Below are 20,290 nucleotides of genomic sequence, written 5' to 3'. Positions count from 1 at the left end.
AGTGGTATGTAATGGAGGTAAAAAAAGCGATCCAAAAGACATTCTGTAAAGAAACACACTCTTTACCTTATTTCATCAAACTTGCTGAATAAATGCATCTACCTCATTTATTAATTTCTTTTTGTTTCAGTTGAAGGCACGGTAGTACAAACACTCATATAATAATTAATAGAAGCTGAATGATAAACATTCGATGCATTTAGACTTAGTCCCACCAAACTGATTTTTAAATTTTGCTGTAAGCGAGGCGAAAACGTCTTGTGATGAGAAAATTCCTCCTTTTCGAAAGTCAGTTAAAAATTTAAAGAGATGATTGAACTTTTCCTCGCTTATATTAATTACTCAAGTTTCGGTGGTATTAATTAGTCTTCGAATTAATATAAAATCTCAACCACTCATCACGTGTGTGCCTAATTAGAAATAATAAAATAGCAAAATTATTCCAATGTATACTTTCCGCATATCTTCTAGTAAAGCACGTGGAATAACCAAAATAAAAATTTAGAATCAATTAGATACAACATTTAAAGCCACATTGCATGAAATACTGATAAAAATTTCAGAGCCACGGGATTGCTTTGCGACTACCACTAGTTCCAATTCAACTCTGTCCCATAAAAATCTGTTTCATGCGACACACACAGCAATTAGATAAAAGTCTTCTATTAGATACTAAAATTCTTCAGGTGCATCCTTTGGTATGTTGCATAAAAAATCATGCTGAGGTCTGTTCAAAGCATGTTTAACTTCATTTTATTTATTGTTATTCCTTTGAAATTCATCTTCATCGTTTCTAGGATCACGCCGTGGATCAAGAGCGAGCAGTGGACATTCTGCTACGTCACTAAGATCGGCCACCCTCCGATCACCAACAACGCCTGGTCCTACTTCAGTTACAGTAGAAATACGTTCGCCAGATGCATAGATGGTGAAGGCAAATCGTATAAAAATGTGAAGGATACTTGAAAAAGAATGGTATTAAAAATATTGGTACAAAATATGCTCGCTCTGAAACGCAAAGTCTGTATCACAGCCGACACGATTAATGTAACATTCAGTCCAGTTACCATATTTGTGATAATATTAATCAATCGTTACATTAAATTAGGCTTATATTCATCTATTTACTATTGTATAGCAATATCATGCACTGATGTATCTGTCATTATCAGCCACTTAAAAAGTGCCTCTAAATCAAATGGTTTATATCTCATCAATTAAATTATCAAAATAAGAATAAATTCACATAAAAGTTAGATTTAAAGCAGTTACTATAACTAAACTAGATTGTAATTCACACGATTCAACAAATAGATGTAGTGCACGGTTCAACGATATTCATAGATTTAAATGCATAATATTAATATTTAGCTTTTTTAGCACTAGTAAAAGTCGCTTTTTGGCAATTTTTTAGGATAGTTTTAACGTTTCGATTTTAACGGTAAGTAAATTATTTCAGATTATCTATCTTCTTTTCAGAGATTCCCTTATAAGTAAATGCTAGATTTCGTGATTCTCTGCCTTAGGATAATAATGTAGCTAATAATTAAGCGAAATTTATTTACGGGGACCACCTCCTGAACAGGAGTGATCTGAATTTTGAATAGGGTTGAAATTTAGGACGAAAGCTTCTGCTGCTTTCTGTAACTATTCTACGAGGTAAGACTTTCTGAATAACTTAGCTTTAATCCGATGGTGAATGCCTGGCTTATATTGAGAGAGAGAGAGTTGTGAATCGATGATAAGGTTTCGTTAAGTTCTTGTAGTCTTCTTAGGTTCTTCTTATCTATACAATGTGTAAAATGGGGAAATTTACACAACTATTTCTAAGTCATCGCACATCAGAAGCTTCGACCAAGTTATGCAAAACGCACAAACAGGACTAGTTAGGAATCTATCGTGTAATTTTTTGCCACTTTAAAACGTGTTGGTGCAATAATAAATTTACTAGGCGCGGAATGTACTACAATTAAGGGGAAGAATTGAAGTATAGATCGCGCCGACCTCTCTTCGGGTATCTTTATACTGGAGTTACTTATTGTATCTTAAACTAATGCTCACATCAACAAATGTATTTCGTACACTGTGCTAGTTATAAACTACTGACAATTTATGCTGTAATTTAATTATATAAACTTTTATTATAACTTATACTTCCGAATTAGTGTTTTATTTAATTATCCTTGTTTTTATATGGTGTTCATTAAACAAAGCCAATTACTGCACTAGTGAATGAAATTTAAATAGTTGACATATTATAAGTGAAATGATATGATAAGAGAAGTAGACCATAATATTTATTACTAATGTATGTATGTACTAATGTATTGTCAACTACCCTATCAGCAATGACAGCTTTAGGAATAAAGCATAAATGGACCTACTGGATGTGCACTGTAAGAAAAATTCACTTTTTTCTGTGTGATGTTATAAAAGTTGACTACGGGAAAAAGTCATATTACCTGAATTAACCACTCTAAATTGTACTTGTGAAAAACGATGTTGATTGTACAAAAATTGTGGCAATTATATTAAACGAATAAAAAAGATGAATAAGAGAAAAAAGTGAACATAATATTATTATTATTTTTTATATACGGGACAAATAACACAGATTAGCATCGAAATAAGTTCGAAACTTGTGTTACGAGATACTTACCCAACGATACTATATTTTATAATAAATACTTATATAGATAAACATCCAGGACAATCAGAAAAAAATCTTTTTTCATCATGCCCTGGCCGGAATTCGAACCTGGGACCTCCGATGTCACAGATAAGCGTACTCCCGCTGCGCCACAGAGGCCGTCAATAATAGAAAAGAAGTAATGTCAAATTTAATAACAAAAATAAAGTGAAAACAGTTTGCAATCTCCCATAAAATATATTAATTGCTTACGTACTCTGACACTTCCATTTTCCTTAAATCCTTCTGGCGTAAGTCCTCACCTCTCTGGAAAGGAGCCAGGGGTCCGCCTGTGACCACGACCCTGGTGTGGGTAAGTCAGGTTTTCACACAAAACAACCGCCGTACTATCTGGCCTACTTCTCTGTTGTAGGGGAACCTAACCCATATTGGATCAAAGTTACACCCATTAACCTGAATATGTAGGTATTCCCACGATGTTTTTCCTCAATTTAAGATCATCAGTTACCATTCACACTTTTGATTGAAAATCTAGGACAATTATATATATTTTTTCTATAACATTCATTTAGTCTTTATGTCTTAAAAAGACTGAAAGGCTACATGTAAAACGTTCAGCTTTATGGCTAAACTAGAGGCCGCCCGCGACTTCGTCCGCATGGAAACTCTATCAATCCCGCGGGAACTCCGGTTAAAAGTAGCCTATATGTTATTCTGGGTCTTCAGCTACCTACATACCAAATTTCATCGTAATCGGTTTAGTAGTTTTTGTGTGACGTGAGTAATAAACATCCATACTGACATACTCACACACTTTCGCATTTTTAATATCTATGCAAATATTGACAGGGTGCTAGCCCATCACCTACACAAATAATCCTAAGTTTATTTCTGTAACAGAAATAAAAAAAAATATTCCTACTAATAAGAAGGTAACACAGAAATTGTCACGTAGCTAAAGTAGGTATTTACTGGAATTTCTAGCACAAATGAGACATACGTGAGTCGAACAAACCAACACGACTTTCGATACGAATAAAAAAACTAAGCGACGCTATAGTATTTTTAGGGTACCGTGTTATTTTTTCTTATGTATATAGTTCAAACCAAAGTGCCGTGTGGTTCCCGGCACCAATAGAAAAAAGAATGGGGCCACTACCTCCCTTTCTCGTGGATGTCGTAGAAGGCGATTAAGGGATAGGCTTATATACTGGGGATTCCTCTTTTAGGCGATAGGCTGGCAACCTATCGCTATTTGAATCTCAATACTATCATTAATGCTAAAATTGAGAACATTCCTATAGCGATATTTCTTTAGCAAGGATCCATTTTTTATTGATTAATACTATAAGTATTAAACGCGCACGCTTTACGCTTCACCTTTTTTTAAATTTCGGACGTTTCGGACCATGTCACAATGATCCGTTGTCACTGAGCGGTAATAGGTATTAAAAATAGTATAACCTAACGCGAAAGTTTAATGATCCATTTACGCAAAAAAATCCGAACGTCAAATTAGAATTAAGCCATCGCTTATCTGTACAATGTTGTGTGAAGATAAACCGCATTTAGCATAAAAATGGCGTTCACTCCATTTGTCAAAAAGCGGGGCAATTTGTCACATTTCGGTGTAATCTTTTCTTTTCCATCGACCTTTAATTTTAATGGTGTATCATGAATAATGGGATATTTAAGTAGAGATATAAAAAGGTACAATTAATCTTACGGTGAGGGAAACCTGCACATTCAGGCACCTGGATGTGTAATCAAGATCCAATACGGGTTAGGTCAGATAGGAGTCATTTCGTGTAAAAACCTGACTCGCCCAATCCAGGATCTATGGTCAAAGGCATACTCCGGACTCCTCTCCAGTAAGGTGAGGATGCAACTGGGACTAAAGTCAGGAGGAAAAAGATAAATATTAACCCTTGACCAGGTTTTTAAAATGTATCGACTAAGTATATGTTAAAATAAATATATTGTATGTATTTGTATTGTTTTTTATAACGCATCCTCAATGCTTGTGCGCTGCCTTTTTAATTATGAGTTTTCCTTTATATTTTGTTTGACTGGAAGAAATCCCATTTGGGATTAGTTCGCCATTGAACTTATTTCGTCATTGGTTTCCGGCACTTTGGAATAGAAAGACTCCATATCTTTCCCATGGACGTCGTAAACGACGACTAAGAAAAAGGCTTATAAACTTGGATCAATTTTTGTAGGCGATTGGCTAGCCACCAGTCACTATTTCGATCACAATTCCATCATATATACATAGGGCGCTTTTCTGTTGGATGTTTATCTATATCAGTATTTATTACAAAATATAGTATCGTTGGTTCAGTATCTCGTAACAAAGTTTCGAACTTACTTCGAGGCTAACTCAATCTGTGTAATTTGTCCCGTATATATTTGTATTTAGTTATTTATATTGATAAAGCTGAACGTGGCCTCTCAGTTGTTTCGAGACTATTGCCTCAGTCTGCCCCGCAAGGGATAAAGACGTTACTATATGTATGTATATACAAATTTCGTACATATAATATCGATATGCGGAACCCCGTCAGAATATCGTCACAATATTATGGATAATTTCGCGGGCGTTCTATCGGAAATTATGGCCGTGTATGTGTGAGACTGCAGACACGACATGAGCGTTTACATGTTAACGTACATACTAAGAGCCTTAAAAGTTTCTCGTCTTAGAAATCGGAATTTTTTTTCTTTTTTCATTTTTGTCCCTAGAATGTTTTATATATTTTTGTTTGTTTAATATATAAAACATTCATTTATTCATTCATAAAAATTTATAATATTTTTCGGGCACCAATAGAAAAAAAGAATAGGACCCACTATATCTTTTTCCCATGAATGTTGCAAATGTGAGTAAGGTATAGGCTTATTAACTTGCGATTCTTAGATGATGGGCTAGCACCTAATTATAATAAATACGAAAGTGAGTTTTTATGTTTGTTTGTTTTTTATCTCTTCACGGATTATCGTATCATTTTATCTTCTTAATATATCAAGTTTATATAATTAAGAGTCTGGAGAAGTACGTACACCTTTAGTCCCGGTAAAAACTATACTTCCCGCGGGATTTGCGAACCTCACTTATTTTTTAGATCGCACTAAATTCACGCGAGCGAAGCTGGGGGTATGAGCTATACGAGATAGAAAGAAATTGATAAATACGTATCATTTTCAACGTTACGTATTTTTTTATTTGTATTGTACTATTTTAATTAAATTAAAAAAAAAAACAAGGACCACTACTTCTCTTTCCCATGGATGTCGTAAAAGGCGACTAAGGGATAGACTTATAAACTTGATATTCTTCTTTTAAACGATGGTCTAGCAACCTGTCACTATTTGAATCTTAATTCTATCATCAAGCCCAAAAAGCTGAGCGTGGTCAATCAGTCTTTTCAAGACAGTTGGCACTGTCAAGCCCGTAAGCGATTATAATATGTATGTATGTAAATTTCATCGAGCAATAAAGTAATTCATACATGTACAATCACACAAAACGATAGGCCAATGTGAAAGTAACATTATTACAGGCAATTTGCCGGCGCCCGCCGCGCCCCGCCGCGCCGCGCCGTCGTATGCTTACTTACAATGTGTCATTTATAACGTATGTATATCGTTTGCAGGTCTTTGCCGATTTTTCTCATAAAATTTCTTTGTTCGATCAATTGGAAACTTGTATGTAAAAGGGATATTATGAAAGTTCCGCTATTGCTTGCTTTTGATAGAAATGCTCTGAAATGAATACGTATCTGTCTGTCTACTGTTTCCTTCATTATATGGGGTAACAATTCTCCATTCATTTCTTGAGGCTCTAACAGAAAAAGAATAGGACCACACCATCGCGTTCCCATGGATATCGTAAAAGGCGACTAAGAAAAAGGTTTATAATCTTAGATTCTTCCTTTAGGCGATGGGCTAGCAACCTATCACTATTTGAATCTTAATTCTATCATTAAGCCAAACAGCGGAACGTGGCCTATAAGTCTTTTCAAGACTGTAGGCTCTGTCTACCCCGCAAGGGATATAAACGTGATTGTATGTATGTATGTACAATTCTTACGGTGAAGGAAAACATCGTGAGTAAACTCTGCACATTCAGACAACTAAACGTCTAAGCACTATAATTCATATGGGTGAGATACCTCCGCAATAGTTGAGGAGATCAGACGTGAGGGACGGGGAGAAAACCTGACTTATCTCCTGTTTGGTTCCCTTCCCCCTAAAGGTTGACTGGAAGGGATTGCATTAGCGATAAGTCCGCCTTTGTTTCGTGCTGTTTTATATGTTTTACTCTTCTGGTTGTAATATGGACCAGAGTGCAAGAGGAATAATGATTTATGCTTTATAAATGTTTTTAAAACAAAGAATCATTATAATTCTGTATAGGTATTCTTCTTTTTAGGCGAGGGGGCTAGCAAGCTGTCACAATTTGAATCTCAATTCTATCAAGACTGTTGGCTCTGTCTGCCCCGCAAGGAAAATAGACGTGATTATATGTATGTATTATTCCGTAATGTCCGTTTTCCAATCTATTCGCAGCCTATATTCAGAGCTATTTTTGTAGCTAGACATGAACTTTATGTTACTGATACTAAAAATATATAAAAAATATTGTCTAACTCCGTGTCTAACTTAAGTGATTTTTTTATGTAGGTAAGTCATTATACTTGCTGAATTATCCTAATATATTATTGTTATCATTGAAAACAATTTCCCCAACATTTTCGCACAAAACGTCCGAAAAATGGTACTAACAGGACGTGGCACAGGATATCGAATTCTGACCGCGGATGTATAAATCCTCCGAATCCGCACATAGATAACTGTTGGCGGACATAAATTTCGGATAAATAATCTTAGTTATTAGGACTGCATGGACTCACGATTTATGCGGGTTGGCGGAATTCCACAGTGTGTTTTTTAAATAATTTTGGTTGAAATTGAATCAGTGTTTTTAAATTTGGAACATGAATTGCTTAATAAAATTATATGCGGCCATTTTGAAGCGTTTTTTTTTTATTTTGGTTTAATGGCACTGGTTCAGTGTTATTGAATTTGGTATATAAAAATGTATGTAGGTATCAAGGAAATAATTAGTACTTAAATGTTGTCTAAATCCTACGGTGTGTAATTTTATTATTAGTTTAATTTTTACAACTTATTTAGTATTTTAAAATTTGTAACAAAAATTTGTACATCCGTACTAATCCGTACTAATATTATAAATGCGAAAGTCTGTCTGTCTGTCTGTCTGTCTGTCTGTCTGTTCCTCTTTCACGGCCGAACCACTGAACCGATTTTGATGAAATTTGGTATGTATATAGTTTAAAACCCGCGTTCAAACATAGGCTACTTTTTTTTTCAAAAATCGACCCCCAAAATAGTCAAATGGGGGGTTGAAAGTTTGTATGAAAATCATCGTTCCGCTTTCACGCTTGAACCGCTGAACCGATTATAATGAAATTTGGTATGTATTTAGTTAAAGACCCGCGTTCAAACATAGGCTACTTTTTTTTCAAAAATCGACCCCCTAAATAGTCAAATGGGGGATTGAAAGTTTGTATGAAAATCATCGTTCCGCTTTCACGCCTGAACCGCTGAACCGATTATAATGAAATTTGGTATGTATTTAGTTAAAGACCCGCGTTCAAACATAGGCTACTTTTTTTTCAAAAATCGACCCCCTAAATAGTCAAATGGGGGATTGAAAGTTTGTATGAAAATCATCGTTCCGCTTTCACGCCTGAACCGCTGAACCAATTTTGATGAAATTTGGTATGTATATAGTTTAAAACCCGCGTTCAAACATAGGCTACGTTTTTTTTCAAAAATCGACCCCCAAAATACTCAAATGGAGGGATGAAAGTTTGTATGAAAATCATCGTTCCGCTTTCACGCCTGACCCGCTGAACCGATTATGATGAAATTTGGTATTTATATAGTTTAAGACCCGCGTTCAAACATAGCCTTTTTTGTTTTTCAAAAATCTACCCCCAAAGTATTCAAAATCATCGTTCCGCTTTCATGCCTGAACCGCTGAACTGATTTTGATGAAATTTAATATGTATATAGTTTAAGAATCGCGTTCAAACATAGGCTACTTTTTTTGGAAAATCGACCTCCAAAATAGTCAAATGGGGGGGTGAAAGTTTGTGTGAAAATCATCGTTCGGCTTTCACGCCTGAACCGCTGAACCGATTTTAATGAAATTTGAAATGCTTATAGATTAAGATACGCGTTCAGACATAGGCTACTTTTTTTTCAAAAAATAACCCCCAAAATAGTTAAAGGGGGGTGAATCATCGTTCCGCTTTTACGGCCTATCTAGACCGATTTTGATGAAATTTGGTATTTATATAGTTTAAGACCCGCGTTCAAACATTCCTAGGCTATTTTTTTTTCAAAAATCGACCCCCAAAGTATTCCAAATCATCGTTCCGCTTTCACACCTGAACCGCTGGACTGATTTTGATGAAATTTAATATGTATATAGTTTAAGAATCGCGTTCAAACATAGGCTACTTTTTTTTTCAAAAAATAACCCCCAAAACAGTTAAAGGGGGGTGAATCATCGTTCCGCTTTTACGGCCTATCTAGACCGATTTTGATGAAATTTGTTATTTATATAGTTTAAGGCCCGCGTTCAAACATAGGCTATTTTTTTTTTCAAAAATTGACCCCCAAAGTTTTCCAAATCATCGTTCCGCTTTCACACCTGAACCGCTGGACTGATTTTGATGAAATTTAATATGTATATAGTTTAAGAATCGCGTTCAAACATAGGCTACTTTTTTTCGAAAATCGACCTCCAAAAAAGTCAAATGGGGGGGTGAAAGTTTGTATGAAAATCATCGTTCGGCTTTCACGCCTGAACCGCTGAACCGATTTTAATGAAATTTGAAATGCTTATAGATTAAGATACGCGTTCAGACATAGGCTACTTTTTTTTCAAAAAATAACCCCCAAAACAGTTAAAGGGGGGTGAATCATCGTTCCGCTTTTACGGCCTATCTAGACCGATTTTGATGAAATTTGGTATTTATATAGTTTAAGACCCGCGTTCAAACATTCCTAGGCTATTTTTTTTTCAAAAATCGACCCCCAAAGTATTCCAAATCATCGTTCCGCTTTCACACCTGAACCGCTGGACTGATTTTGATGAAATTTAATATGTATATAGTTTAAGAATCGCGTTCAAACATAGGCTACTTTTTTTTTCAAAAAATAACCCCCAAAACAGTTAAAGGGGGGTGAATCATCGTTCCGCTTTTACGGCCTATCTAGACCGATTTTGATGAAATTTGTTATTTATATAGTTTAAGACCCGCGTTCAAACATAGGCTATTTTTTTTTTCAAAAATTGACCCCCAAAGTTTTCCAAATCATCGTTCCGCTTTCACACCTGAACCGCTGGACTGATTTTGATGAAATTTAATATGTATATAGTTTAAGAATCGCGTTCAAACATAGGCTACTTTTTTTCGAAAATCGACCTCCAAAAAAGTCAAATGGGGGGGTGAAAGTTTGTATGAAAATCATCGTTCGGCTTTCACGCCTGAACCGCTGAACCGATTTTAATGAAATTTGAAATGCATATAGATTAAGATACGCGTTCAAACATAGGCTACTTTTTTTTTCAAAAAATAACCTCCAAAACAGTTAAAGGGGGGTGAATCATCGTTCCGCTTTTACAGCCTATCTAGACCGATTTTGATGAAATTTGGTATGTTTATGTGTATGGTAGTTTTAGTATTTTTATTTTAACGTCAACCGAAATTTATGATCTGTGAAAATGTCACCTGTCTAGCTATCATGAGACACGCCTGGTGACAGGAGGATGGGTGAGCGGACAAACGAACTGACAGATGTAAAAAAGTCGAATACAGTAATAAGATTTAAAAAATTGCATTCCTATCGCGGTGAAATAGGGGTTGTAAATTTGTATGAAATTTCGACAATTTTAACGTTGGGCACATGAAATTTTAGAATTAAATTTTGGTTAGTTTGAAATAATCATTAAAACATTGGATTTTGAAAACTGCATCTTAAGGGCGAAAAATGAGTGTTGGTAGTTTGTATGAAACTTCGTTTACTGATGGGCGTCGAAGTGCGAGAAGTCTTAAATATTGGTTAGTAAAAAAATCGTATCAGTTGCGGAAAGTAGGATGGCACTAAATAGGATGGGATGGGACAGGATAGGACTGGACGGGGCAGGACGAGACACAGCAGTTTGGGACGGGACGGAACAGAACGAGAAGAGACGGGACAAGACGGGAGAAGCCATTATGAATTTAAATCAAATATTAACTTAAAACAGTCCCGCACGATACGGGATTAAAAAATGGGTGAAATTTTATGGCATATCCTTATAATCTAAAATACATTTGCGCGGGCGAAGCCGCGGGCAAAAGCTAGTATCCTTATAATCTAAAATACATTTGCGCGGGCGAAGCCGCGGGCAAAAGCTAGTACCTTTATATATTAATTTACGTTTTTATACTTTATGGAGTAGACAGAGCCAATGGTGAGATATACTGTAAGGCCACGTTCTTATGAATAAACGAGCCTAAAAGAAGAATACAAAAACATAGTTAAACGAATTACTCCCAAATCTAAAACGAAGTGGTTTATTAGTATCCTTAAATTTCACTGAGGGCCTTTAAAAAGATGATTTGTACAGTATCAAAACAAAGACGAACTTCCTTCTAAAATTATTAGGCTGATGAAGTTTTATTGTAATAAAACAAAAGACTAATTACTTTTGTCCTAAAAAACTTGGATGAAAGGGAAAATTACTCCTTCGTTTTGATTATTTGCGATGCAAAGTGATTTACGTACGGTTATTTGGCGAATTAAATTACGAGTCGGTTTTTTATTCTATAACTAAGGCACGCCCGCGGTTCCTCCCGCGTAAAATAAACTGTACCGATGTCTTTAATTGCGTATAGTTCGGGAAATCATATCTTAGACAACCCCTGTACCACAAAATGGGATTTAATGCTTTAATTAATGTGCGTTATTATGTCTAACAGTAACTAAAAAAATGCTGCAGTGCAGTTTTCTTTTCTTTTTCTAATAGTGCCAGTAACCACACGGCACTTATTAGTTTGACATGGTTTTACAGCCTTGCAAGACTGTTGGCTCCGTCTACCCCGTAAGGGACATAGACGTGATTGTATGTACTTACGATTTAAAAAAATAATAAGTTATAAAATCATACAGTCATCATCAGTTTATGGTAGACTTAAATAAGCCCACAATTACGTCCACGTGATAAGAACTTACTACTGGATATATGGAAGTATTTCATTTACTGTATTATATTTAATTTGACATTTACTTAATGAATTTTACTTAATTTTTCTCATAGAATGTGTGTTAACAGAAACTGTGCTTGAATACTTGAGACCTTTGTATATTGTGAACATATTGAAGGAATAAAAAAATGATAACATTCAAAATAAAATAAGAGTGACCCTTTACAAGAGGCGACATTTTCTCTAAAATGTATTCCTTATTTTCATGTAGGTATACACACATATCTGAAGCTCGACAGACTCCAGGAAGCTCACAAGGCGACCGCAAACAAAGCTCGCGCTACACAAAGCAGATTATTCTAGACTGCCAGTACCTACGGAGTCACCCAGGACATTCTACTCGTATATTCTCTTTGTAAAGACGGACTTTTCCAAGAAAATTATATTGTGTGTCTCTTTTCGAAATGTAAGATGAGACATTATTTTTATTTTTATTAGGGCAACATTCCTTATTCTTGTGACTAAAGACAACAGTCTTGAAAAGACTAATAGACCACGTTCGGCTGTTTGGCTTAATGATAGAATTGAGATTCAAATAGTGACAGGTCGCTAGCCCATTGCCTACAAGAAGAATACCAAATTTATAAGCCTATATATCCCTTTGTCGCCTTTTACGACAGCCGTGGGAACGAGATGGAGTGGTCCTATTCTTTTTGTTTTCATTGGTGCCGGGAACTCAGTCTTTTGAAGACTGTTAGGTCTGTCTACCCCGCAAGGGATATAGACGTGACTAATATGTATGTATGTGCCGGGAACCACACGGCACTGTCAATGATACTATTATCATGCTAAACGTGAAAGTTATATCAGTTTCATACAATTTTGCCTCCGTGAGACGTTGAGTTTAATTTGTATCGCATTGACTTGCTGATTTGAATTCGAATTACTGTGTCACATTGTCAATTTAATGATTTAGCTGACACCTTACGTAATTTGTTCATGTAATATTCATTGGGTAATTGCATGAATTTCAAAATGGCCGGTCCAATATGAATGCTAATATGGTTATTATTGGGCTTATAACCTGGATTATATGAGTCTTGTTATATTTCAGCTTTGTTATCGTGCTGTGCGGTTCCTGGCACTAATAGAACAAATAGGAACACTCCATCTGTTTCCCATGAATGTCGTAAAAACGACTAAGGGATAGGCTTATACATATACTTAGGATTCCTCTTTTAGGCGATGGGCTAATTATGTCACTATTTGAATCTCAATTCTATTATTAAGCCAAACAGCTGAGCGTGGCCTTTCAGTCTTTCGATGACTATTGGCTCTGTCTAACCGGCAGGGGATATAGACGTGTTTATATGTATATGTAAATTGTTGATGAATAGCAAATGTATGCAGGATTCTTCATCAAGTGAAAGGCTGTACGACGCTACATCGTCTCCGGAAAACGGGCGTGATTTTATGTATGTCCTTAACAAAGTTAGTAACTTTTGAATAGGTCACTGGAATTTAACTAAGTTCATGTAAAGAACCCTTCAGTTAATGAGCGTCTCACATCAAGACGTGTTACAGTTTGTCGAGTTAATTGGAGCGGGCTGAAGTTACATAATAAGTACTTCGCAACTAGTATTTAAAGAACTTTTTTATTGAAGAAATTTGTTATAATTAACAATTCTTCCGTAATATTTTCTGAAAAGACCTGTAGTGTAGTGGTTGCGGAGTTGCTTAAGATAATGTCCCAGTTTCGAATTTCTGTCAAGCCATGATGAAAAATAAACTTTTTCTGATTATCCTGATTCTTGGTTGTGTATTTAATTTAAAAACTAGCTGTAGCCCGCGACTTCGTACGCGTAGAAGAATCTATCATGATTATTCTACGTTGTATGCTACAAAAGGTGTCATCATAACTGTATTTTCGTATTTTAACAAAAAAAAAAACAAGCAGAAAGTCTTTTTTTTTATTCAATTCATAAAACACCCAATCAAATCTTTTTCAGTCATGTTGTTATTAAATACATAAACAATAAAATATGGTATCTAATACTAAATAATTGCTTCAATTAGAAATTCACTTCAATTTTATTTTATTATTTTTTCAGCAAAAATATGTATAAATTACTCAAAAAAAAAAAAAAAAACTACACAATTATTTTAATTTCAAATTGTCTATCGTATTGCACGAAGTTACGTCTCACAGATTTCGACCTTTGACAGTGGTAATTAAATCTGGTTTTGTTTGCTTGTACTCAAAGAACGTGCACGGCACTATGAAAACATACTGCACTTACAAATTAAGTTTCGTGAAAAGAGAACTGAGAAGGGAGTAACGTTATGCGTTTGTACATTTTGTTATAACTTACAAAAGTATAGACCTAGACGAACGTATCTTGATCAAATTAAGGACGTCCTGGTAAAGGGTCAGGTCAAAAGTACCCGAAACCGCCGAGCTTGTATAAAGAGAGTTATGAATGTGGATGAAGCGAAGGAAATATGCAGACATCGTGGCAAGTGGAAAGAGGTAGTCTCTTCTTACCCCTCCGGGAAAGAGGCGTGATTTTATGTATGTATGTACAAAAGTATATAAAATCACGCTTCTATCCCGGAAAAGAGACTAGATACATCCACTAGTAAAAATCCTTATATATATATATATATATTATCTTCATACAAATATACAGTCACGTCTATCCCTTGCGGAGGAAACAGAGCCAACAGTCTTGGAAATACTTATAAGCCACGTGTAGTATGGCTTAATGATGGAATTGAGATTTCTATAGTGACAGGATGCCCATCGCCTACAAGCGGAATTCCAAGTTTATAAGCCTATCTAGTCGTCTTTTACGGCATCCATGGGAAAGATATAGAGTGGTTTTATTATAAAATGACAGAATCCACACTGTACATCGCTTCTTCGTTCACTTGATCTGACCTTTTACCATGACTTTGTAAAGTGATATGTACAAAGTTTTAGACAGATACCAATAACTAGTCATACATACATACATACATAAAATCACGCCCCTTTCCCGGAGAGGTAGGCAGAGACTACCTCTTTCCACTTGCCACGATCTCTGCATACTTCCTTCACTTCATCCACATTCATAAGTCTCATCATGCAAGCTCGGCGGTTTCGGGTACTTTTGCCCTGACCCTTTACCAGGACGTCCTTAACCTAATATTGACCAACGAGTCATGTTGTTCCTAAGTCCCAGTTTGACGTCGAGAAACGAAAGATGACATGCATGCCATTGACCATAGAACTAAGTTTGGATAATTGTGAAGTTGACGTTGTTGAAGAAAATGCTGCAGTGCAGTTTGTTACCGCTTCTTCGGCACTGACGCCTTGGAAGCGGCGGTAAACTTAGTTTTAAGTAATTTATTTGACGTCAACCAATGTTGTTAAACCATACGTTTTGACAATAATTAAGCGATATGAAGTATCCTATAATAGTGAATAAAAATTTTGAATTTTTTTTAAATTTGAATTTGGTAAGTACGAAAGCGGACCCCAGACCCGAAACTTAGGGGCAGAGGGTGCAACTGGGAACACGCCAGGAAAGAGAGAAATAAGTCATGTTATTAACATGACAGAATACACATTGAAATCTGACTTACCCAATCCAGGTAAGAGAGAAATAAGTCATGTTATTGACATAACAGAATACACATTGAAATCTGACATACCCAATTCAGGATTGTGGTCACCTTGGACCCTAGGGTCGTCTTCGAAAAGGTCAGGACACAATCGGGACTTATCAATATACATACATACATACATATGGTCACGTCTTATCAATATAACCGTGGTATATATACATATATACATATGATGACCATACATCAGTGTGGAATATGCTAAAGGCTAAGAGTTAAAACGCTTTTTTTACACAATATGTTCACGCGTGTTGAGTTCCTTTCACGTTGTTGGGAGCTCTCGGGATACACTTGACACTCAGTGCTCTTACCACAGAGCTTGGAACTTTTGAGGTGCGGCTACAGTGCTCTGTGGCTCTTACATATGCTTGCAAAGAGTACAATGAGAGTAAGTATTGCAGCAAAAAGTGTGCGTTTTTAAGCTCTTATCGACAAAACTAATGGTCCAGTCAACATTACATAATTTACATTTTATATGTACATACATATATTCACGTCTATATCCCTTGCGGGGAAGATAGAGCAAACAGTCTTGAAAAGACTGATAGGCCACGTTCAGCTATTTGGCTTAATGATAGAATTGAGATTCAAATAGTAACAGGTTGCAAGCCTATCGCCTAAAGGAAGAATCTCAAGTTTATAAGCCTATCCCTTAGTCGCCTTTTCATTAATACGTATAAACATCTTTATTCTCTATGGGACAACCAGAGCCAATATTCTTGTAAATAATCTAATCTATATTAGTTTACATGTATAATATAAACGTATACAATGTACCTCAATAAAGTAATTTAATTAATCTTTCAATAAGGTATTAAACTATTTAATTTTACAATATAAATCCAATGACAACATTGTTTGTGCAAAGGAAACTGTGAAAGTACAATCAAATCTACAAATTAACAACACACGAACACTTCAAAACAAAATTAAAACATCTTCCTTGTAGTACTGTACGAAATTACAAAGTTCACATCGCGCTACAGAGTTTAAAATTGGCTGTTCAAATATAAATGTGTTTAGTTACTGGAAATCGAAAACCTGTTTAATTTACCTGAATGAATAAAAAAATATACATTTACCACGTCTTCTGTCCTTGCTGGATTGACAGAGTCATAAGACTGAAAGACGATGTTCAGCAGCTTAATGATGGAATTGAGATACAAATAGTGACAGTCTGCTAGCCCAGAGTTAATTATTACTTTCTTATGATTGATTTTTGCACACTATGATTTTTCTTCGATACTAGACCGGACCCCATTGGGTAAAACATATCGTTGTCCCATTTCACATAATAAAAGTACCGTGTGGTTCCCGGCACCAATAAAAAAAAGAATAGGACTTCTCCATCTCGTCCCATGGATGTCATAAAAGGCGACTAAGAGACAGGGTGCTAGTCTATCGCCTACTATTAGAATCCCAAGTTTATAAGCCATTCCTTTAGTCGCCTTTTACGACATCCATGGGAAAAGATGCGGAGAGGTCCTATTTTATAATGCCCGGCGCCACACAGCAACCCAAAGTAAATAAAAAAAAATCCAAAATTTAAACAAAATTTTCGATGGAAATCACAAAGTTTACACCTGGCTGTTAACTGAGTTTAAATTGGCTGTTCCGATATAAAAGTGTTAGTTAATTGGAAACGGCGCGACTGGGTAAAAGAGATTTCATTAATTTTGCTTTTTGTTACCTAAATTGAGCGAATTTTGCCGTGTGGTTCTCGTCACCAATAAAACAAAAGAATAGGACCACTCCATCTCTTTCCCATGTATGTCGTGATTAAGGGATGAGCTTATAAACTTGGAATTCTTCTTTTAGGCGACGGGCTAATCTGTCACTATTTGAATCTTAATTCCATCTTAAAGCCAAATAGCTGAACGTTGCCTTTCAGTATTTTCAAGAAGATGCTTTCATAGAAAATCCGTGGAAAGGTAACAAACAAACACAACATATTATAAAGTCTCCGTATTTTCTCCGTCTTGCCTAATCTCGCTCTAACTGTCAAAAAAGATGTGGTGGGATTGTTTTCTGTTTGAAATCTTCAAAAAAGGATTTTTTGGTTAGATTTATAAATGTTACATGTGCGAAGTCGGGGCGAATCTCCATAAAGTTATAAAAAACATTATAAAAAATATGCGCACAACGTTTTATAATAGGTTTTTTTGATTGACTAGCCTGCAATTGATTAAAATATTTTCCCAACTTGGGGAACAATCACTTTACATCTTCTAAATGTGTTAAAATTTACGTTCAAAGTTATCTCTAAAACAACTTAAAAGTTAGTATATAATATCTGTTAAGAGCTTTAAATAAACACTTAAAAGCACAGCTGTCAGTAATTAAATAACGTATTTCGCTCTAAAGAGATATCGTTGGTACAAAAAAAGGACTCGCTGGTTTTGCGCTAACTTTGGCGGTGTAAGGGTATGTTCACTGTGGGGGGAAACGCGGAGGCAGTTTTCTAGATCATGACTCTTCTTGAAAAAATACCCTTTGAAATAAATAGCCTCTTTTTTTTGTTACGTTGAAAATAAAAACAAAGACACTTAATTCACCTGAGAATCGTAGATCACTCGACGTCAAACGGAATACATATTTCTAAATCGAGATTGTCACGGTCGTCATCGTCATCGTCAGATGAGGCCTAGGCCCAATAGACATTCTATTAAAGTTCAAACTTGTAAAGGATTTTAGCGTTGCAAACGTTAATATCATAAAATTTTGGTTGCATTGGTATTTTTGAATTATTTAAAACATAATTGCAATTAAAAGTGAAAAGTTTTAAACATCGCTATTAATAATGCGACGGTATTTTTTCTTTCTCCATAAGAAATATTCCGCTTAAGCTTATATTTAACCATACAAATTTTCCGCTAAAGCTTATCACAGTCCACTCTCGCCGCGGTTCAAGCCAGCTCAACTTTCCTCGTTAACCGCTCGTCCGCTCAAAATTCGAGCGCTTTTGATCCCAGACTCGGCTGCACTAATTTTCTAGTAGTTTGTTTAGGTTTCAGACGTGTTGCCTAGAATTCTAGGAACCCACACGTTGCTATTAGAAAATTGTCTGACTATTTTAGATTTCGATGGTATGTGGGAATTAACATAGGTAGTACTGAAGTTAAATCCCCTAGAAGATTTTTTTCTGGTAGCCCATATAAAATAGTCCCGGTTGTATGCCTTTGACCCTGGATCCTGGATGATGGGTGAACCAGTTTTCCAGGTAACCTTTCCAGGTAAACCTAATCAAATAAGGTATTGGGTCGATCATGGTTACACATCCAGTTGCCTGAAAAGATACAGAAGTCAGTACTTCTGGACACGGGAACTGTAAGGAGATTCCTGACTTTCGAACTCTGACCACCGACAGTAAGGGTCCTTACCTCCTGCCGACGGGGGTCCATCTACATATTTATTAATGTTTTTTTTTATATATATTAATATTATATTTTAATTTTTTTTTTAAAGAAAAATAAGATAAATAAAGAAATAAAATAAATAAATAATAATATATTTATTTTCTGCACAATATCAACATTCACACTTAGCTAACAGTAGATAGGTTTTACAATTATAAATAAATATAGGTACGATGAAGCGAAGGAAGTATGCAGAGATCGTGGTAAGTGGAAAGAGGTAGTCTCTGCCTACCCCTCCAGGAAAGAGGCGTGATTTTATGTATGAATGTATGTACGTTACGTGCGCGTTTATTATTAGAATAATGCGCGTTTATACTTGGAATTCTGGGAATATAAACTTTTGCGACAATTATAGGATTCGATGTGTGGGAATCCATATTTCCTGGAATGACTATAAGTTTAATCCCCCGAGGGTTTGTCAGGCAGTCGATTGAAAATAAACAGTTTCACAGAAACAGTGTTTAAAGTGATAAATTTTATTCGCTTGTAAATACCTTCTGTTAGGACGAAGTTTTTTTTTGATCATATGTTTATAAAAAAGAAACGGATTTGCTTAATTATGTTTACATAATATAATTTGAATTTATTTTATTTTATGATCTGTTACAGATCACACAAAAAATATGTTAATAATAAAATTCATAAATACCCAATTTTTATGGCTCCGTAGCATAATTACAAAAACGAGTCACACATACATACATATGTCACGTCTATATCCCTCGCGGGGTAGACAGAACCAATAGTCTAAAAAGACTAATAGGCCACTTTCAGCTGTTAGGCTTTATGATAGAATTGAGATTCAAACAGTGACAGGTTATCCCATCGCCTAAAAGAAAAAATCCACGTTTATCACCCTATCCCTTAGTCGCCTTTTACGACATCCATGGGAAAGGGAAGGAGTGGTCGTATTTATTTTTATTGGCGCCGGTAACCACCCGGCACAACATAAACTATATTCCTCTACAGGAATATAAATCAATTGTATTGATCCCATCCGTCTACAGATAAGACGTGTAACATCACCATAAATTCCATTGAGATAGCCGTAAACTGTGTCTGTATCATATCAGAATTTCCAATCGGACCATAATCCATTCATAAACAGACAGACACACGTATATGTTCAGTTTCAATTATAGTGTTCAATATCTATATCTATACATATAATAAATCTGTAGAAGGGTCAATTCTGTACATTGAAAATATTGACAAAATAAATAGCAGGGGGTGTTACTGGATCGATACCAAACACAAATATGTGATTA

The 20,290-nt window shown here is 35.5% G+C and overlaps 1 protein-coding gene across 3 annotated transcripts in view; it reads left to right on the top strand.

Annotated features, from left to right (window-relative positions):
* LOC106142831 (uncharacterized) overlaps nt 1-2,109 on the top strand; it is a 192,320-nt gene extending 190,211 nt beyond the window's left edge. For all 3 annotated transcript variants that reach the window (XM_060945870.1, XM_060945868.1, XM_060945869.1), the window contains one exon: nt 798-2,109. In XM_060945870.1, coding sequence (XP_060801853.1) covers nt 798-925 — 128 coding nt within the window. In that variant the 3' untranslated portion in view covers nt 926-2,109. The remainder of the gene's footprint in view (nt 1-797) is intronic.
* Nucleotides 2,110-20,290: the final 18,181 nt, after the last annotated feature.

This window comes from Amyelois transitella, chromosome 9, assembly GCF_032362555.1.
Source record: "Amyelois transitella isolate CPQ chromosome 9, ilAmyTran1.1, whole genome shotgun sequence".
Taxonomy (NCBI): Eukaryota; Metazoa; Arthropoda; class Insecta; order Lepidoptera; family Pyralidae; genus Amyelois; species Amyelois transitella.
The sequence above is the reverse complement of the archived record's forward strand: the minus strand, read 5'-3'. Positions and strand labels throughout refer to the sequence as shown.